Raw genomic sequence first — 22,256 nt, forward strand, 5'->3', positions numbered from 1 at the left:
GCATAATTAAGTTATGCAAACATATTCTCATTCACACTTCTCATGTTTGTGGCTAACTGTGAGGCTTCCAATATGTTGAACAGCATCCAGATTTGGCCTTTCCCTACCGTTCTACAGTATGTTATTCAATGTCAGTGTGTGTATACATTATATATATAATGATGTATAGAAATAATGCCAGGTACAGATCACTTTGACAGAAAGAAAAAGACAGCCATAAATAAGAACATTTTTTCATTCAACATTTACTAGATAATGTTTACACAGGTTTGGGTTAAAAGTTTCTAAATCGTTGCATTTAAAGTAACTGTGGAAATGAAGTTTAGTGAATTGTATTACAGGTTTTCTATTTCTGGCGTAGTGTAAAATGTATGGCCATTATTTACATGTTGTCATCTCTACTTGGTTAAACATAGTTGCAAGACAATTTAATTGTCCCACATCACATGGAAAAACTGTGTCTCTGCAATGACAAGTCAAAAACACATAATTGGAGTTACATACCAGTAATGTCCAAATTGTTGGCAGCACAGGTTTTCCATACACATAGGAACTTAACGTGGGAGTCCATCCATTTTTACATGTAATTGATGGCATTGGGTTTTTTCTTTGCTGAAGACAAACAGAAAATTTCTTTGTGAAATATGGTTATGCTCCTTACATGTGTCTTAATCATGTCAGAATTAAGACTTAGCTACACGGGCATAAAGTCCTTTCTGCAGGGTATCCTCACAAATCAGCAGAAATATCTGTTCCACTCGGGATTTAATAATGGGGCTAACGCTACATTACCAATTATAAGAAGATTGCTTAACATGCTCCCTGGCTAAACTAGGCTAGCTAAGGTTAGCCTTATGTTTAAACTAGCTACCAGTTTATTTTCCTTTTCTTTAACTGGTAACCTTATATTTATTAACACCATTTAAGTTAACGTGGCTTATAGCAAATAAATGAAATCTGTATTAAACATAATTTCTTACCCGAACCCCAGGCGGTCGTCGTCATCCAAAAGACGCCACTATTAGCACGAGACGCCACTCTGATTATGGTCCAACACAGCGTGCACAACTGACTCAATTACGTGTGTGGACGTGAAAATGTCATGCGACATTATTATCTGACCCGTGACTGCTTTTAGAAGATGTCGACATGTGCCTGAAAACAAAGCTTTATTTGCGGTGTCTATGCTGTTCCCACCAACACTTTGAACGTGAAACGTTAACGTAAGAAACATGTTTCTGTGATACGTAATCACGTACGTGACCACGCCCGTCTATGTTAACTCCGCCCATCATGTCAGGAGAGGACGATACTGTTACTGAAACTGAAAACTGAAAAGGTCTATAATACTTAAATAAATAAATACAGCTGAACTAATCAACAACCTACAGTTACGGTAACTACAAACTATGCTTTTGAGTGATGCACAGCAGATATGAATCATACACACATCGCTTGGTTGGAAGCAACATGAGGTACGTACCAGGAGTGATGTGAGGTACCTTTTCTCTGTGAAATGGTGTGAGAATAAAAAAATCTAGCAAATGTCAAACACAACGTGGAATCTGCTGGTGATAAAAGAGAAAATATGAAGCTCTGTCTTGTGGTCTGAGAAACAGCATATTATTAATTCTAGGAAAATGGAAATACAAACACAACTTGGTTTATGAAAACCAAAACTGATGCATGACACCTTATCAAGGTTTTTGAATTTTCTATTCAGTTTTTAGATGACAGGAGATTTTTTTTTTCACATCATATAAAGTTCTCTTCTTTTGGGATTCAGTACACCCTAAAGGAAAGTGTCGCTGCTGAAGATGCACTCCTTATCCCTCACTGAAGGTTACTTTGAACTCAACAGAAACACTTTAACATAGGTGTGAAAGTGTCTTATCTATGTGTGTTAGTCTTGTGTTAGACTGCCGGAGCGTGGCCTGTTCAGTACATGCCGGGATAGGCTCCAGCACCCACAAACCTGATGAGGATTACTGGGTATATAAAATGTATTGATAAATGGATTTATTTTATTTACTGATTTGTTTTGCTTTCTTTACCCATTTATTCATATTTAAAGTTGCAGAGCATATCTAAGCACTAGGTGGATGGCAGAGAAACACCACATACAGCTTGTGCCTTCTGTGGTATTAACAAGAGCTAGCATCTAATTGTGATTTATCTCACTGCACCTAATCCAGCTATACTTCCTCTGAAGAGCACATCCTGGTCTCTGGTGTCTCATTCTCAATGTGAGAAAAGAGGATTTTGCCTGATCTTCTCTTCTCTTCTCTTCTCTTCTCTTCTCTTCTCTTCTCTTCTCTTCTCTTCTCTTCTCTTCTCCTGGCAGACACATTATGAAGATGGAGAGTACATCATCAGACAGGGGGCCAGAGGAGATACCTTCTTCATCATCAGTAAAGGAAAGGTGAGAACAGTGCCTGTAGCCTACCATCAAAATAATCGCCACTGACATCACAGCAGAAGGCGTTATGGCTCACATGGCAAAACACACCTATCTTTCAGGCAAAGTGGTAGTATATTTTTTGGGGGAAGTTGGCTGCCATCAATCATTTTGAGGTAAGAGAGAGGAGAAACAGAAGTGCCTTGTCTCTCATGTCTTGCAGAAGCGGTGGGAGCATTTAGAAAAGAAAATGGAGTCACTTTCATTTCACATTTCTGTCATCAGCACTGGCTTTCATGTTGTTCCGTCCAGCAACACTGCTTGAGGGCTTTCATGTACTTGTGTTGTTAAAATGTTGTGATTTCTTGATACCTACAGCGCTTCTTCCAGCTGCAGCTCATCATTGTCATCTTCTTAATCCATTTTGTTCCTCCTTCCACACTTTTTGGTTCACTTGTTACTCCACCCTCCAGTACCCCCCTTCTTTATCATCATTATCTACACTAATCAACATAATTCCCAGCCTCTCAAAGCCATACTCTCCACTCAAGCCACAACATATATGCAATCCACCCTTTGGTCTACACATTTTCTCCTCTCTAAGACCCCCTGCTTCCTCTTTGCTTTTTTCCTGCTCTCATCTGATCATATTTGGTGATGAGCAATTACCCTGTCACTCTTGGTGTCGACAGCATTACACCATGCTGGAGCGCGATGCGCTGCTACACTTGTGCAGGACTGACTAATGGATGAAGACAAGATCCTTCATTAGGGGAAACGACCGTCTCCATTTACTTCCTCTAAAATCTACTCAAGTGCCATCACTTTGATTTTTAAAGTCCCATGGCACAGCACAGTGCCATCACTCACACGTCATCTTGCAAATGAAGTGGTCAGCAGCTACTCTGTATCCTGTATAGAGATGGCAGTCACCTGTTCGTGACCAACTACCCATGCACAGAGGCATCTGTCACACAAACACCTCTCTCAATTGTAATAGAATGATTTACCTCCCACCTTGAGAGAATATTGACATGCCAATTTTCCCTTTGGATTGAAGTGTAAATGAATGTTATTTCTCTCAAATGAAATAACTTTTTTACTTGGCATGCAGCTTCATACCGATATGCCACCCCTTCTTTCTTTACTTTTGTTCCATCTTCTTCGTTGTAACACTATTCTTCTCTTTAACTCTCCTCCTCCTGCATTTCCTTTCTTTCACCAGGTTAATGTGACGAGGGAAGACTTGCCCAATGGAGAACCCGTCTTCTTGCGGAGCCTCGGAAAAGGCGACTGGTTTGGAGAGAAAGCACTTCAAGGGTAAGATTGTTCCTAATAACACTGCCTCTTTCAATTTAAATCTTCTGTTTTCCCATTTCTGTCTCCTTCACTTTCACTCGCTTTCATTCTAATTTTCCCTTGCAACCTGTTTTTAATATCTTTCCTTGTATGCTTAACGTCTATCAATTCTTTTTAATTTGCTATCACTCAGGCTCTAGCCCTTATCTATCCCTACTTTTTCCACCACTCACTCTTCTTGACAGGCATGATAACTTGCTAAATGTTTAGAAATGCTTAAAGCTGGGCACACATTGCACAGCTGCAGGGCTGATTTACTGTATCTGTTCCAGACACATTTCTGTTCCAGAGACCAAAACTATAGCTCTGAACTAAAGAAAGCTTTTTAAGTGAGTTGATCAGAGAGAAAGAATTCGAACTGTCATGGAAATCCAAATATTTTTATCAGCTTGTTTTGAACAGCAGACATTTTGAAGTCATTGGTTATGTTATCACATTTCTGGCTTATAGGATATTAATTGCATGAGTATCTGGAGATGCAGCTATTTTATTTCCAACCCCTTTTTGCAGAAAGTATAAAGAGAGCACAATTACAGTGAGATGTTCCTCTTCCCAAAGCTCTGTTTTTCCCAAATCAAAAGTGATGTTCAAGTTCAAGTGACAGTGGAGATCCCTCACAACTACACAGTAACAACCCATCTGTGCTTTGTCAGACAGACAAGAAACTACACAGAAAAAAAGTCATTTATTGTTTGTCATACAGTGTGCTGCCTGCTGAAAACTCATTTCACTTAGACAATATTATCTATGAGCTTCTTTAATTCTTTTGTTTTTTCATCTCACTCATTATAGGCTCCTAGAGCATCATAATATCAAGGACATCGCCATGCTGTCCTTGAATGTAATCATAGATTGTGTTTAATGAACATTTGTGTGAAATACATGAGCATAGTTGCTTTTATTAACACAGCAGCTCATGTATACAGCATTCCAAACAGGTTTACGACATAAGCCTGTGCCAGGGACATGTATCCTGGCTCTAATGATGTACGGACCCAAGTTTAAAGTCATCAGACTGTATATACTGTAGGGAATTAGGTCATTCATGGTAACTGCTAACATTTCTTGCCATCTAAGCAATCAAATACTTTCACCAAAAAGAACACCTGAGTGTAATAAAAATGTTTTATATGGCTCCGGGCATCAAAGACCAGTGCCCTTAAGGGGTATGCTTTGGTCTGCTGTTTGTTCTGTCTTGTCCTAACTCTGTGCCTCCATGGATGATCTAATATTAAAACAGACCTAGGGTATACATAGAAAATAGTCTGGAGTGTGTTATATCTGTGAGGGGTCACTTAGAAATAGTGAACATACAGTATGCGCTCATGTGCGTACATTTGAATGCCTGGGCCATAGCCAATAATGTCAACGTTATAACATGGAGATGTTGCCATCTTGTGGTTGCCGAAGGTGAGAACGATCTCAAATCAGTTACCAAGCATTTAACAGTCACAGCTCAATAGCATTTAATAAACACAGCAAAACACAAAGAAATCTCAGCTGAAGTAGTCTACTGTGAAAAACAAATGGCAGCATGTGTGTTGTGAAAACTCACTTCAAATCATTAGTTTTATTTTCAAAGGGCACCAAGTAGATGTTAGGTATGATCTTTAGTTGACAGCTGGAATTGCACAGATGGTTAGGCTTTCCCCATATGTTGAGGGTAATGACTATAGGATATAAAAGATGACAGAGCATTAAAATTCATCCTGGATGTAGGAATAGGAAGCTTGATTGCTGGGCAGTGGGAGGAGGAGGTTGTTCCCCGTAGAAATTTGATTATTTTTCAGACATAAAAACGTGCTGTTTGATGAATTTATAATGGATTCAGCTGTGCTACTTTTATGTTGAAGTACTTGAATTTTTCAGAACTACAGTTACTACTTAAACACTTAAAAAGAAGACGTTAACAGCCTTGATGTATCATGCTTATGAAACTGTATGTGCACACATGATACAGTAAACTGTCTCTGCTTTTATACAATAACATGAATCATTACATATATCGTTAAGTGAATACATGAATGCATTTTTGTGTTCATCCCTGGATCAAATTTCAAGTAGTGAGTAGTTTTGAAAAGCTCTTCAAAGCACCTTTGAAAACATCTTATGCTTTGTCTAATCAAGAATACCATATTATGTCTACTTCAAACTAACAAAGTGCTCTCCCCACCTCTGCGTTCTGTTGGCACAAATAATCTTTTGTTTTGGAGTGTCTTGGGTGAGAGAAACCTATTCAACTACACCTTTGATGGTCAAGCATGTCTCATGAATTTGAATTATTCGAGATGCTGGCCATCTTCGATGCAGGCTTTTGATCAGAGGGCTCTTCTACAGGGCTGTCTTTCCAATTACAAGTTAACTGTGTGTGTCTTTGCTGATGAAACTCAATAGCCTCTGTTTAAAGGCTACTATGTCAATTTGAAGATACTGCCTTTGATCTGTGACAACAGCATATTTACAAATCAGTCTGTTCTCCTGCCAGCCGTAATGGAACTTGTATGATTGCTTGCGTGTGATAAAGAAGCCAAAGACATATTAGATTACATGTTTTCTCTAGAGTTTATGTATGTATGTACAGCTCTGAATTTATACTACAGTACATACATATCTCATCCCAGTAGGTGATTGTTCCAGGAAAAGAGAGACCTCTAGTTTGAAGTTGTTGTGCTGACATAGCCAACAACATATCTGATGTCACATTCATCCTGTCACGGTTAGGTGTGTGCCCTGACTGCCTCTCCTTAGTATGTTCCAGTAGAAAAACAGTTTTATAAATGCATGATATCCCTGACAGATATGGGATTAGTATTAGTGTCAGACCACCTTCAGACCAACAGCAGCCTTCTGTTATCACTATAGCTGTGTTTAGTGTGGACATGTTCCCATGGGTACTCTTGGGGTAATCTTCAAAATGCACATTGAAGGTTTAGCAGCCATCAACACTGCACAGCAGGTATAAGCAGCATGGTTATGGATGGCAATGTTTGGCTGTCAGCCCACCACTTTAGCCAAGACTGAAAATAAAGTAGTGGATGGATTTCCTTAAAACTTTTTTAGTCACCCTATGCCTTTTTCTCTAGTGTCACCATCTCTAGTGTCATATTTGTTAACTTTCTGTGTGGCGCCATCGTCAGGTCAGGTTTTTAATTTGTCCAATATTAAAACAACTGAGAGCAACATTTCCACATTTCTTTTTTACACAGTCCGTGTTTGGTTATTGTAATAACATATCTCGCAGCTAACATAATGGTCAGCAGCTAACACTTAAATATTATATATAATAGAATCAGTGGCTGCCTGTCACAGCAATTAAAACACCTATAAAAATGTATGATATGCTATATTAAGTGGCCATACTCTTCAGTTATGTAGCAAATGCACAGTTTAATGGTTAAAAGCTACAGAAACATTGGCACAGTCATTTACTTAATTGCTTTAATATCAACTTGTTTCATAGTTTCATACACAGCTATCTGGGCACACCCAGAGGTTATAGTAAATCACTGGCTGCCACAGCTTGTTCTTGCCCTAGTCCTGACCCCAGCTTAACTTGTCTCCCTGTAACCCATGGCTACTGTCCCACTCTCAGCCTCCAAGCCTGTACATTATTTTCATAACCCCCTTCCCGGGACACCAGATCACCGTTCAATTATCAGATTCATTTCAACCATCTACTGGAAATCAACACCACAGGCTCCCTCTTGTGTAAGTCCAAAGGAGATTCCAGACACAGCATGCAGCTGTTAGTGTGTCTGTGTGTGTGCATGTGTGTAAATGCATTTGTTGTTGTGCTGCAATTAAGAAGTGCAGAGCCATTTTTGGCTTTAAGGATGATTTAGGCTCAGCAGTGTGCAAATGAATCATTCTGACAGATATTACACTTAGTGATTGTCTTTTACATAGACCATCACCCATATCAACGCTGTGGCACTCTAAGTTGTTTTTCTCAGCTGCATTCAAGCAGCGGGGGACAGGTGGAACAAGCAGCTTCTAATGTCAAACCCTTGAGGTCCCTTAAGAATGATTCATGCTTATGTAACCCCTATTTCAGTATAGCCTAAAGTGTTGTTTTGTTTTGTTGGATCACCATGGTTAGTAAATGACACAAACACTAACGCTCTCTCTTTTAAGAGACAAATTAGCTCATGTAGCAGATTGGGGGTGCTGCTCATTATCACTGATGAGAAAACTGATGTGTGTGTCTGCGCCTGATGAGTTGATTTAAATACACTATCTACTACTTAGAAAATTTCATCTTTAATCGGTTACAGCATGTGTACTAAAGTTAGTAAAAAAGATATTTAAAGTTATTTAAATCTGGCTTTCTTGAATTATAATTACTCCTCATATCTTCAGTGAATATCTAGTATTTTGAAACCATTTTTGCTGTGACATCAGATGCATATAAGACATGAAAAAAAAAATTGTCTATGCAAGTTGACAGAAGCAGGTACATTTGCAGAAGTGAGGGTAAGAGTTTTTTAAAAATTCACTACAGCTGGCAGAGTGTCACTGGTAAATTCACAGCTGGCATATTGCTCAACAAGTTGGCTCCCTATTCACCTTCTGAACATTTGTTATCTTAAACCTATAACATAAGGGGCTCTTATGCTTCTCTTTATGGATTCTTTTGTCTTCCTATCTTATAATTTGTAATGATTTATATCAATCACCCTGTCACTAAAAATGCTTTCCTTGAGCTCAGTTATACACTCTAACAGTCACTCAAGGTGAACTATTGTGAGTTTATTCTCACACATCAGGACTTCAAATAATGGATTCTTCATTCTTTAGTCTTCATCCAGACTGGCACGTTTGTTGTTCTTTCACCCATTAACCTAGTTAATAATATATTAAATGTTCTTATGTAATTGATACTGTATGCTGTTTTGGGTAAACAGAGGAACAGGTGGTGTAAGGTTTGCCAGATTATTGTTTTAAGTGCACGGATGCAGGTCATAGGTGCTTATCAGAGCTGAATGAAATACTGTATCATTGGTTAATATATCCTATGCCCCTAGCAAACACTGCCTTCCCCCTACTCTGTTCTCATCTCCTCTGTAGTACTCACCTTACAAAATTTGTTGTTCTGTCACCAGCTGCAACCTTTATTCAAAGGGGTCAGCAGAGAAAGTGAGGCAGGGTGTGCATGTGAGCTTGTGCATTGTGGGGTGGGGTTGGGGGGTCCGGGCATGTGTGCATTTGGAAGAGAGAAAGCAGAGGGAGTTAACATAGCATGAAGCGGAATTGTCACCTCAGCTCATTGAAATAGGCTCACAAGTTCACATCAGACACTGAGAGTGATTGTCAGTTACTATTAGCACTTCATTTTTTTCAATATAATTTTTTTAAAAAAGATCCAGCATGAAATAACCTGTTTATGGGACAACCCTGAAGAATTTCCAGCCTTTCTGTAATATTTTAGTGCTCGTTAGAGTGTATGACACTTGGACTGAAGCTTTATACAGTATAGGAGTACTACAGAGGTGTCTTGTGTTGGACGACCTGGACAGTGAGCTGGATTAGCGTTAGAGCTTATCACTGTGGGACTCTTTGTGAAGGATGGATTCTTGGGATACAGACTCAGAGGATTCGTGCGACTGGGGTGATTCCTCTGATGAAGCATCATCAGATGAAGACGAACTTGATGTCAAATATAAAAAAGAGTAATGCCAATCATGTAGTGATGTGTGTTGTCTTTTGAGAGGGACATTTTCATTGTATGCCTTTGCCATGGAGTAAATGGATTTGAGCATTACTGATATACACCTGTCGTTTTGACTGCTTCTATTTTTATGATGCAGAGTTTCAAAGTAGTGTCATTTTTGAGTTCATGATGACTACATAATGCGTGATTCAAACATACCAGTTTTTCATTTGTGCCTGATTGTGATCACTTTCTCCAGGGAAGACATCAGGACGGCCAGCGTCATCGCAGCAGAGGCAGTCACCTGTCTAGTCATCGACAGAGAGTAAGTATCAGTCATGCATAACTAGCCAATAAATTTCGCTCAGCTCATTATGGTCAGGCAAGGACAGTTTCCTGGAACAGGCTATACTACTTTAAATGCAACATCAACACATACCCAATCCTACATCTAAGTGTGAACATGAAACTCATCGTGACAATGTTCCATTTATTATAATGTGCATTCAATTTCAACAAATCTGAAATGAAAAACATGTTGTTTATTTGCTGGAATGTGCTTAATGTTACAACTGCAATTCCTTAGGCTTAAAGAAAGACCATGTAAGTGTTTAAAAGATTAGACAACATTTTTCCTTTTAAAATGAAAATCTAAATTCAAAACATTAAAACTAATTTACTCACTTAAACCACTCAGGGGTTTTGCTCCTACAACCTTTTTGGTTCTCTTATTGACCAGTACAGTATGGTAGGTAAAGTTGTACACAGATATTCTGTGCACCTGATATTACTGCATCAGTTTGTCATCACTTACCTACTTCTAATTTTAGCCTACATTTTACTATTTGTCATTAACATTTAATTGTGTCTGATATGCAGTGGCTATGTGTCAGCAAGCTTGCCTAACTTAAAATAGCTGCCCATGAAGTTTGAGAGTTATGAAAGGAAATCACATCATCACCTAAAGTCAGCTGATTGCTTCTGCCTCTATGCTCAGGGGTCAAATAATTCTCTCATGAATCTGGTTTCCAGACTGACAGACCCCCCCCCCCCTCCTTGAGCTTGAGTGACGTCAAGAAGACAGGTGTAAAATGTGTTTCAAATCTTTAATCAACTTCTGTGAAGAATTCAGATTCATGCTAGATTTATGCAGGAACAACTAACAAGGGATACTTTTGCAATAATCATCAAAGAGCATAACTGTATATTTCAGCTTCACATTGACCTTTACAGTAATCTCAGCTCAAATATTTGCTGTTTTCCTTTTATTGCAGTAACGTGGTTTAAGATTTTATTACAGTGTCTAAATGTTTTTATGATAAGATCATCCTGTAAAAAAAAAGGTAATATAAACCCAAAGAACTTCCTATCAGGCCAATATCTAAGTGAACATTCAGTCCCTGAGCATCTCTGTCTTTGTCATGAAGTCGTGAGGTGAGGATATAGACAGATGGGTTGGGAGTGAGGAGGAGATTTTATCAGGTTACCCAGGGCCTCTGTCTGGCCACAGCAAGCAGCACAGCACAGCACAGCAACACAGCAAGCATGGGCCGTCCTCAGAGCTGGCAGACAGCATAGTGAGTCAGTGAGCACAGGTCATTGCCACTGCCTTTCACTCTACCCTGTCATAACAGCAGTGCCTCAGCCCACAAGGCCAGGTCGGGCCTGTTGTGGTGCAGATGTAAGGTTTCTAATCTGTGTTCTTATGCATCCTGTGAGTGCCCTCTCTTGTGTGATGTGTTAAAAGGTAACATTACAGTTTGACAGGTAAGATAAGGATGATTACGGGAGCTGTGCTGTAGAAAAAGGAGGCAATAGAGACAGTGGGAAAGTGAAATGGTATAAAAACAAGCGGCAGGGAGTTGCCAACTTGGTGCAATAAACACTGCAAGCAGCCAGACATTTAAAGAAAAGATCAGCTCGGAAGGCGTCCCAGCTTACAGGCATTATGGTCTCAGCAGGAGAAAACACCAGATGTATTGCATCTTCTGGCTGACAGCTTGATGAGCCATGCATGAAAACTGCCTCAATTAGTTGTTCTTCAAAAATGTTCAGAGGCTTTTACATAGGCATTCATATTTCAGAGACAAATGAGCCAAAGCGTAATTGTAATTTTTCATGTACCAGATCTCCTTATGAGAACAACAGAAGATTTTATTTCAGTGTGTTAACTTCTCATCATAATCTTTATTCAGCTTTCATTTCCACTACAATTAACTAATTAAATAAGATTCAACAGAGATCTGAAAGGAATGTGGTTGTATTGTTTCTTTCAGTTAAACAACTTAACAAGACTTTACTAAAAATACAAACAATTGTGTAATGTCATATACAATTAGTTTTTTTTATCCCCCATCCCTCATGTTTTCTGTTTTATACTTTAAAAATGTATACACAGTCTCTACTTGTCTCCAAAATGCCCACTCAGCCTCCTATGCCACTGTTTCATAAGGTAGCTCTGGTTTCTTGTCTTTTCTTGGTGATTTTTAGAGGCTTGTCTCTAAAAGCAGCCTGATGAATATTTAATAGTAACTGGCAGTGATTTTTACGACTGTCTGGCCATATATTGCACCAGCTTCTTATACGGGTTCCCTGCAGTGTAGAAACTGCTTTATTCCCTCCAACCATAAGCTATTCATTAGATAATATAAATGGAATATATATGTATTATGTTGGGCTGGATATATTGTAGATTCTTGAACATTTAACACTTACTTTCTGTGTTGCAGCTCATTCAAGCACTTGATTGGAGGCTTGGAAGATGTGTCCAGTAAAGGCCACGAGGATGCTGATGCGAAAGCCAAGTAAGACAATAAGAATTTATTGTTATGCATGAATTAATATCAGCTATGCAAGTGCATCTTATTGTTTTGAGCTTGGGGATTGAAAATTGTATTGTTTTAATCAGTTGATGCTGCAAATTAATTTTCTCTCTCAGTAAACTTTTAAAACCTCATACCATATCGTGTCTGTCCATCAGCTGCAACATTTTTATAAAGAAATATGCCCCAATCAAGCCATTAATGCATTATGCCTTTAGTCTATTACATAACAAGACAATACTTGAGTGGCAGGCCAGAAAGCAGAGGCTATGACCTTCGCCTCTATTTCTGGAGGAATTAATATGTACTCTATTTAATGTCGCTATGGAAACAGGAGAATAGCACTACAGAAGGCACAGGACACCTTGGCGATGAGGTGGGCATCTTCGGGTTCATACAGCCACGTATTGGCATAATGTGTAACCTTGTTCACTTCAAGCTATGCTGTGAGTCAAGGTGAGGGGAAACAAGAACCCAGCAATGACACAATACAGTGCGTGAGAGCAGGAACATCTTAGCGCAACAGTAGGAGAAGAAAGATGTTGCTGGATGGACAGGGTGCAGACAGGGAGAGAACAGGCTAGACATTTGTACAGTGCTTTAAATTTGTGTCTGACTGTTTAGAATGGCAGTCATCTTTGCAAGTCAGTGCATTTAGGGAGCCAACAGCAGAACATAACACCAGTTCCTATGCTGGACAGAGGCACTAATGAAAAAATGGGAATGGGTATAATGGCTGGGGTGGGGGGGTTGGGGTGGTGCTGTGGCTTGTTTCTGGCATTCAGCCCTGGCCAGGCTCACTACCACTGATGAGTGCTCTGCCAGCAGCAGATGTGATAGAAACAGACTTGTGGTGTGATTTGACTGATCCATTATTCCCATCTCTAGGTCTTTCAGGAAGTTAGTTTAAGATTGATTTTATGTAAATGAGTAACATATAATATTTTGCCATGGGTATTATTAATGACCTTATTATCAACCATGTTCTCACTTTTACCTTAAAATAGAGCCATAACCTCTGTTCCCTGAAATCTGTCACATCAAAGCCGTTTCCACCATGATTAAGGTAGCTTCTCCTGCCGTGCGCGCGGCGTGTCATCTCTTGATGCTGCTCCCCGCCCAGCGAGCACATTCGTTTCTTAGTGAGGAAAGACTGAGTCAGGATCCTACAGTGATGGAAACTATCACTAATTGGTCACAGCGGATAAGCACCATGCAGCAGTACTATAAGTATACAGCAAACTACAGCTGCTGTCTTTGACAGGTCTTCAAAGATTACCTTCCTGCTATGTGCTATATGTGCACATTGTTTTGGATCAAGCTGCTGCTTCTCTCTGCAGGAGGAATGTCATGTGACACAAATTAGAGCAAATAGATCCATCTCTGTTATGATGTTTCACTTGTATTTCTAGACACAAAACCCAAATGAAGTGAGAATCTGTAGATGAGACAAAGAATTTCACCTACAATGCAGAGTTACCATAAATAAAATCATCTATGTAAACTACGTCGACAACTGCATTCTTTTTCTGTATTCAAGCTGTCATTAAAATGTCTCAAATCTAAGTTAATTTGCAGATGCCATTACTTGAATATAAATATTTTACATCTCTAGTTTCTTCCAATCATGGCCCATCCAACAAGAAAACTTTTTATTACTGAAGATCGATGAGAAGGATGACTCAGTATTTACCACTCCATTGGGCAGGTGTAGGTGTTTAATTAGCAGGAACTGCTGTTAAATAAAAGCAGTATTTAATGAGAGTCAACTTTAAGGTCAGAGATGCTTTCCTGTCTCTTGAGTCAGGCAAGACCAAGAAGAACCAGAGGAAAGAAAATGAAGACAATGTCCACACACACACACACACACACACACACACACACACACACACACACACTTAGATACATGGGGATTGCATCATTTTTTATGATCTCATCTGTTCACTGATGCAGATTATTACCCACTGGGGTGCTGGCAGAACACTTGTATTGCGGTGCTAGTAATGGATTTGCCACAGTAATAAGTTAACATGTTACTTCAACCTCAGATAAGGGAACAAAAAAATACATGTTCTATGTAATTAACTAGGGTTATATTACAGTGTCGGGTGCTGCCGAGTTGTGCATTACTTTTCATTCAAGGTCATGGTTTAGCCATCTATTTAAGGTGGATGTATGCTTTGACTCCCGTAGGGTCTACTTGTCTATATCATATTCCTGTTTCTGACATCTAGTGCTTCAGCCATGGGCTTACATAAGTGCTGCTCTCTGCCTTTCTGAAAAAGAAATCAGAGAGAAGAGTATTTGTGTTGCTGCTGCAGTAAATATTTCTGCGCTTCAAGTGCTCCCAGAGAGCTTACTGTATGTGCCCTTGATTAAGATGTATGGAGAGACAGAAAGTGTTTTTCTACGGCAGTTATGACCAGCTGGTTTAAATGTTGTCTTGTTTTATTTGCTTTATTTGGGGTCATCTTGTATAACCCCAAATTGAATAATGTATTATTATGGGTTTAATTTTAGCCTTATAGCCTTATTTTGGGATTCAAGTTTTAATAGCATGGAGTTTTTCTTCATCAGGTTAGCTTACCTTGTTATTTAACAGAGCAGTGCTGCCACCTGCTGGCCAAATCATATAATTACTATTAAATCTTTTTAAAGCACTTTCTTTAAATAATGTAAAACAAATCCCTTTATGTTTATTATATAACTATTATATATAAATGTCCACATCTCTGTGATTTTGTATGTGCATTCATAAATCCATGGATACACACATCAGTCACTCTGACCTTATTAATAATCCTGTCCCACACACAAGATTTAATCCTTGTAGATGTAGTAATCCTTGCTATTTCTCTTTGTCCCTTTCTTACAAAGAGAGTATTTTGGGAGATGACAGGAGGAAAGAAAAAGATAAAAGGATCTCCTGTGAATCTAAGATAGTAGTAGGGCCTGTGTACATGAAAATAAACAGTGTCTGTCCTGGAAACCTGATTTGTTTCTGAGAAACAACATGCTCAGTAAACTGCCAACACGTGCCACCATAATGCCTACTGGCATGCAGCACAGAGAAGAGATTTTATTGTTCGGGCTGCCAGTGTAACAAGAATCTGGTGGATCTGATGAGGTGAAATTCTCCTTCCACTTCTCAAATGGCCCTTTAATCTTATATTGAAGCAAGGCAAAAGTAAGATGTTTTATTTCCCTTTGTGTTTATCAAATAGTTCTCATAAAATGAGACAATGTTAGAAAAATAAACATAATAAATGCCACTGAAGAGAGACTGGCATTTTTAAATAAGCCTTCCTTGTTTTTATAAATATCTGTTATTAACAGCTTTACTGTTTTGGTGCAATAAAAAGATTATGGTTGAGGTCTGTAAAGACTGACCCACAAAGGCCTGTCCAGACTCAGATCTGTCCTAAGCCCACTGATCCAGTGACAGAGTCAATGAAACTCTGTCTGCATCAAACAATAACGGCACTGAGTGTCAGAGGATAAGGGATGGACCCATGGAAACAGTCTTGGCTGTCAGCATGTGCAGGTCAGCAATGGCATGTTATAGTGTACAGTGGCAGAGCCAAGGCATGTCTTCTGAGCCAGCTGAGTAGTCAGTCTTATCGTGTGACGGATGTCCTGTCTTTGTTCTTTTCTATATGGGCACAGGCTGGGGACATTCAGTCTGTGCCCAAACAGAGGTCATGGTGAATTGGCAGAGGGCTAAACTAAAACATATCCTGTTCACGTTTTCATGTTTATACACTCCACATCATCAATAATATCTTTGATAAATTACTCCGAGTTAAATCCTCTAGGATTCGCAAACAAATGAGCTTAAAGAGAGATGGATATTTTGTCTCAGGTTGTTGAAAGTGGATTATCTCTTCTTTCAGCCTTCATCTCATCTCTAATACCTCTAATACTGTCTTTTCTCCTCTTTTCCCGGCACCACAGGTATGAAGCGGAGAATGCTTTTTTCTTCAATCTCAACCTGGCTGACTTCAACATCATTGACACTCTGGGGGTTGGTGGCTTTGGACGTGTTGAGCTGGTAGGGGCTGGTAGTCACAACTGTGTAACAGGCTGTGCTGGTTAATGTAAGGGCTGATTTTTAGCTACATTTTTTTTTCTTTCCTTTTCTCTGCAGGTTCAGCTCAAGAGTGATGAAAACAAAACCTTTGCCATGAAGATCCTAAAGAAGCGGCACATAGTCGACACAAGACAGCAAGAGCATATTCGCTCAGAGAAGCTCATCATGCAGGAGGCCCACTCAGACTTCATTGTTAGGTACACCGCCTGAACTTATTTGAAAGGCAATATAAACAATATACTGTATATTCTATACATGTCACAAGTATCAGTACATTATTACTTCAGAGCCAGAAGGACTTGGGCGTGATTACCAGATATTTCTCTGTGGAGCTGGCAGGTTCTCTTGTGTTAATAAAGGTTTCCTCCCACTCTCAAATCAAGTACATTGGAAACAACTTGCCTTGTATCATAGGTGCAGAATGAATGTGAGTAGGAGTGCTTGTGTATTTACCTGTGGTTTCCTGAGATACTCTGGTGAGTTATACAAGGTGGAACCAGTATACACAGAAAAAAAACTGTGTATACTGGTTCCAGAGTTCCAGCTTCTTATGACACTGAAAGATAATGAGAAGGCACAAAGAATTCACGTCTTGCTTATGTTATATATGAACAATATAAAATGTATATACTGTATAAGGGGCAGCATGGTGGCTGAGTGGTTAGCACTGTTGCCTCACAGCAAGAAGGTCGTGGGTTCGCTCCCACAGTCCAAAAACATGCATGTTAGGTTGATTGGTGACTCTAAAATTGCCCGTAGGAGTGAGTGTGAGTGTGTGTGGTTGTCTGTCTTTGTGTGTCTATATGTGGCCCTGCGACAGACTGGTGACCTGTCCAGGGTGTACCCCTGCCTTCCACCCGAGAGAGAGCTGGGATAGGCTCCAGCAGATCCCCGTGACCCTGAGCCAGGAAAAAGCGGGTATAGAAGATGGATGGATGGATGGATACTGTATAAGTATAGAAAATGTTACACAGCATTTTAGATGCTCTTTTTGTTGCTCTTTTTACAATCACTTGGCTAAAGTATAAATAAAGTTCATTTTAATAACCTGTTACTCTAATTCTGTCAATATACTGCATTTAAAAATAGATAACTGTTTAGCATGTTGATGTAAAATTGTTTCCTCCTTGACGGTTGTATTTGTTTTATAGAAATAGTGACCTAGTGACCAGATACAGTTTTAAATTTAAGTCTATTGTGCATATATTGGAATTAGCAATGAGTTTGTAAGAATTTGTATCAGCCATTCTAATTTTTGAATATTCATTTTGGACTAAACACGACAATTAATTTCATTTTTCTACCACATGTTCATCAAATATTTTTTGCATCTGACAGCTGTTTCTCATCCATCTTTGTGTTCCCAGACTCTATAGAACTTTCAAAGACAGCAAGTACCTCTACATGTTGATGGAAGCTTGTTTAGGAGGAGAGCTGTGGACCATTCTCCGAGACCGGTAAGCTCTGATTCTCTAGTGAAAAGCATGGGCAATCTTGTGAAGGAGCAGGCCTTTACACAATTGAGGTTTCAGCAGTTCACTACCAGCACGTTCCCAAGTGCTTGCTTGCATCTTCACTTTTATAATTAACCTGCTGTGTTTCTAGGGGTTCATTTGAGGACTCAACCACCAGGTTTTACACAGCTTGTGTGGTGGAGGCCTTCGCTTACCTGCATTCCAAAGGCATCATCTACAGAGACCTCAAGCCAGAGAACCTTATACTGGACCACAGAGGCTATGCCAAACTGGTAAGAGATTAGTGTGAACCACTCAAAACAACGCTGAATCATCTTCTGTCATTTCTGAGAAGTCTTTAATGATTCAAACAAAAGAAAACGCATATTTCCATGAAGCTACAGTGAATGATCAAGTGAAATATGAGCACTCGCCTCATGTTGGCTGTGAAGAAAAATATAAAATTATAGTATAAAGAAAAGTATAATTTAGGTTAAGTTGAGTGTGTTTTTTGGGGTACAGCCATTCCCTTCTCTGCTCATGGAGAGGGCAGTTTGTAGTTTTTGGCAGAGCAGCAACCATCTGCTCAACTCCTTCTGTTCAAAGCCGAAGCATCAAGTGAAAAACTGTAGTACTTAAACAATTACACTATTTCCAGCCTCACTATTATTATACACTTGATTAAACATAATCTGCTACAAATTTGGGGTATTAATATAAAAATAATTCAAATTCTTATTTAACTTTGCCTGACAAAATCTTCAGGTGGATTTTGGCTTTGCCAAGAAGATCGGGTTTGGGAAGAAGACGTGGACCTTCTGTGGGACGCCGGAGTATGTAGCACCAGAGATCATTCTGAACAAGGGCCACGACATCTCAGCTGACTACTGGTCTCTAGGAATCCTCATGTTTGAGCTCTTAACTGGCAGGTACACACGAGTCTGGGCTGAAATCTAATTTATAGAGCATGTAAAACAAACAATAAATTAAAAAATGACATACTTTTAAATTGGGAAATTATTCAGATTCAGAAGTCACAATTCAAACAGTTTAGTTGCAAGTTTCAGTTAGAAGAAAACTTCCCATACTAAGGCACTTTTTACTCAAAACTAATGTTTTTACTTATATCATATAGTCCTCCATTCTCTGGCCCTGATCCTATGAAAACCTACAACATCATCCTGAGAGGAATTGACATGATTGAATTTCCAAAGAAAATTACCAAAAATGCTGCCAACCTAATCAAAAAGCTATGCAGGTGAGTACTGGTGCCTCTGGCAGTTTGGAATAATTCAGGGAAGTGGTCTGCATGCTGAGTCCTCATAAAGGTTTTTTTTTTTGTACTGCAGGGATAATCCTTCTGAAAGACTGGGAAACTTGAAAAATGGTGTCAAAGACATACAAAAGCACAAGTAAGCATACATAGAGCTGTATATAATCCTCCTATTAATTTGTTTCTTTTCACTGTATAATTGTGCAGTAAAATCTAATTAGTATTTGTATTAGTATTAATGCTGTTTTTCCTTTTAGATGGTTTGAGGGCTTTAACTGGGAGGGCTTGAAGAAGGGGACATTGACACCACCTATTATCCCTAATGTAAGTCTCTTCTTAAACATTTTCTTTCTATTTGCTCTTTTGTAGTGAACCTTATGCTAAAAATCTGTTGTATGCTTGTTTGTTCTTTATGTGAATGGTTTTTCGCTCTTTCTATCAGGTCACATCAGCAGTTGACACAAGTAACTTCGACAGCTTCCCGGAGGACAATGAGGATCCGCCTCCTGATGACAACTCTGGCTGGGACATTGATTTTTGATGTTCTCCTCTCCCCTAAAACCAAAAGAAACTCTTCTGTTGTTGGCTTGGAGGCCATCCTGAGGACTGCATTAAAAATGAAAGAGACGAGATGGAAAAGAAGATCATGGCAAACCCTCTGGGTCACCGATATGCCTTTATTTCACTGTGGCTCTGGATCAAGCATTTATAATGGGACTGCTGTAGCACTTCTCCAGTGTTGTCTTACACTCAGTTCTAAAGGCGAAAGCAAAGAAAGTGCAGGGATGCACACACATACATACAATACAACAGAGGCTGATTATGGAGCCAGATTTTCCCAAGTAATAGGGAAAATTGTTTAGCGCGTGACAGAATGCTTGATAGTCTATCTAATGTTTGGTTATAGGATAAATATGAGTGTGAAAAGTGTGATGATGGACTGCTGAAAAAGAGAGGAAGCAGATAATTGATTTTTTTCTGTTTATTTCTCTGCAATGTTTGTCGGACTTTGAGGGGGGACATAAGATATTTCGGGAGTTCCTCCCTAAATTTTGACATGCAGCTGCTTGCTGCAAGTTCTGATACTTTCCAGAGATCTACACACTACAGTTTGCAAGTAAAACTGGTATCAAGTGCTCAAGACTTAACTGAATGTCATTGATTTTTTTTTTTTTTTTTCTTGTTTAATATCCCTAGGACAATACAGTATGTATGGTACATAGTATTTGACACATGACTACAACCGGGCTAAAATCAAATACTTAGTACACTTTATGTGAGAAGAACCTACCTTGAAAAACACAAATGCTGTGCATTCAGTGGAAAGAGATGTGACTCTTCAAGTGCCCTGCTTAAAATTTAATGAATCACACACCGACACACATGAAATGTCAGCTAGTATTTCCATGAAGTATGCATCGTTATGCACTTAAGACCATTAACAGAGAAAATCAGCCGTTCTAGCTAATTTTAAGCTTTGGTATGTGGAGTCACACTCTGTTCTTGTTCCTTAATGTGCTTTTAATCATGCATATGAATGCTTCTCTACCTACATACTTTTTAATTTTGTTTTTAAATCACCCAAATGCCTCTTCCCAGTTAACCAAACCAGACATGTTCTATTAAATCTTATGTAGTTCTGACACAACTGTGAAAATGGTTTCGACGTCTTTGGTGCTGTTGTTGATAAATTATAATAGGCGATAGTAAGATGGCAGTACTGGTTATTGTTTTTGTATAGTAATTTTTTTGTGCTTTATTTCTTTGTACCGTACTTGACTTTCTTCTTTAGAAAGTTGGAGACTTGTGTCAATTTGTAAACTTGAGTGAAGATTTGTTTGATATCACTTGACACCTTGCTCTGTTGTGCTAAGTGGCATTCTCGAGGTTTTTAAAAAGGTTTAATCATGTTCAGTTCAACCATAGAAATGAATCGTCCTCTCTTTTCGCGACAACATTTGCTACATTCATATTATCTTAAGACAGATGGCAAAGGAAACAAAAGAGATCATGTTTTGTGAGACCAATTGCGCCATGACGTCTATCCCAGCTCATCACCTCTCATTCAGAGCATAAAATCAGAAAAAAAAATGTAAGTGCCTTAAATCAATGGCATACAAAATTAACATCACGAGACCTTTTTGATGCTGCATGAACACATAAACACCTCAAAAATGTATGTGTCCTCTTAGAGGGCTGCTTCTGAACCTTTGTTATATCTAATAAATACATTAATCACTATGGAAGGAGAATTTCTAGTCATTTGATAGTTGATGAGTATATACAAAATAAATTTCCTGCTGTACCCTCACGTCAACATTTGTTAACAGTAAAATGATTTTTAAAAAAAATCGATCATAGCTGATTTGGCTGCAATGACTTGCTTTTCTCTATAATCAGTATCTACTGTGATCACATGACTTCAACCACAACAAGCCCAATATGAAATGAAGAATAAAACATAGCTCTGAGGGAGCATCCCTTTCACTTATGAAATCTGAGCATGTAGAGATGGTAAGAATGATTTGCAGTTTTGAACATTTCACAAATACAAAAAAAAAAACAATCAAACAAACAAACAACAAAAAAAAAACAATATTCTGGTTTACCACTGTTGACAATCTTTGACCATATGATAGCACTGATCATAATACATCATCATCCAATTTCTTATTTTATTGTTCGGGTTTAACTAAAGCTGAAGAGTTGAACTTATATTTCATCCCAGGAAGCCGAGCACACATACACACTAACATTCAAATCGAATAAATCAATAAATAATGTCGATGAGAGTTAAGTGTGTAGGTATACCGTAAGTATTTCACTGCATTAAGAGCAGATTATGTTTAACACAAAGCCTTAGGTATGCCATCATTTTACAACTCACTGGTTTCAAGTCTTATACTGACCGCCTTCTGCAATGTCACCTGATATCTGCCTTGTGTTATGTTGTTGATTTTGCTGTAAATGCATTTTGCTGAACAATGTGTAAGATTTTTAAAATTATAGAGTAAAAACAATACTTTTGAGTGGTGTTTGTCTCTTACTCATTTTAAACAACTGAGTATGGCTGAGGCTTTGTGCTGTGAGCATTTTACACTTCTCTGTAGTTGCCACAGGAGGGAGCTGCAGGTAACGCATCTCTCTCAACACTCCTGTGTCAGCCTGGTGTGAACTGGTTAGGGAAGCCTGAGATCTAATAATCAGTCG

General features: G+C 38.9%; 1 protein-coding gene across 3 annotated transcripts in view; it reads left to right on the top strand.

Annotated features, from left to right (window-relative positions):
* Positions 1-21,137, top strand: part of LOC113132124 (cGMP-dependent protein kinase 1) — a 69,254-nt gene extending 48,117 nt beyond the window's left edge. For 2 of the 3 annotated variants that reach the window (XM_026309987.1, XM_026309986.1), the window contains exons 6-18: positions 2,345-2,422; positions 3,624-3,718; positions 9,667-9,732; positions 12,137-12,211; positions 16,184-16,280; positions 16,377-16,516; positions 17,687-17,776; positions 17,925-18,066; positions 18,539-18,702; positions 18,909-19,031; positions 19,123-19,185; positions 19,304-19,370; positions 19,489-21,137. In XM_026309987.1, the coding sequence (XP_026165772.1) occupies positions 2,345-2,422; positions 3,624-3,718; positions 9,667-9,732; positions 12,137-12,211; positions 16,184-16,280; positions 16,377-16,516; positions 17,687-17,776; positions 17,925-18,066; positions 18,539-18,702; positions 18,909-19,031; positions 19,123-19,185; positions 19,304-19,370; positions 19,489-19,587 (1,299 nt within the window). In that variant the 3' untranslated portion in view covers positions 19,588-21,137. Of the gene's footprint in view, positions 1-2,344; positions 2,423-3,623; positions 3,719-9,028; positions 9,427-9,666; positions 9,733-12,136; positions 12,212-16,183; positions 16,281-16,376; positions 16,517-17,686; positions 17,777-17,924; positions 18,067-18,538; positions 18,703-18,908; positions 19,032-19,122; positions 19,186-19,303; positions 19,371-19,488 lie in introns of those variants that run through there. The other variant, XM_026309988.2, reaches the window with a different exon arrangement.
* Positions 21,138-22,256: the final 1,119 nt, after the last annotated feature.

The sequence above is a fragment of the Mastacembelus armatus genome, chromosome 15 (assembly GCF_900324485.2).
Source record: "Mastacembelus armatus chromosome 15, fMasArm1.2, whole genome shotgun sequence".
Classification (NCBI taxonomy): domain Eukaryota; kingdom Metazoa; phylum Chordata; class Actinopteri; order Synbranchiformes; family Mastacembelidae; genus Mastacembelus; species Mastacembelus armatus.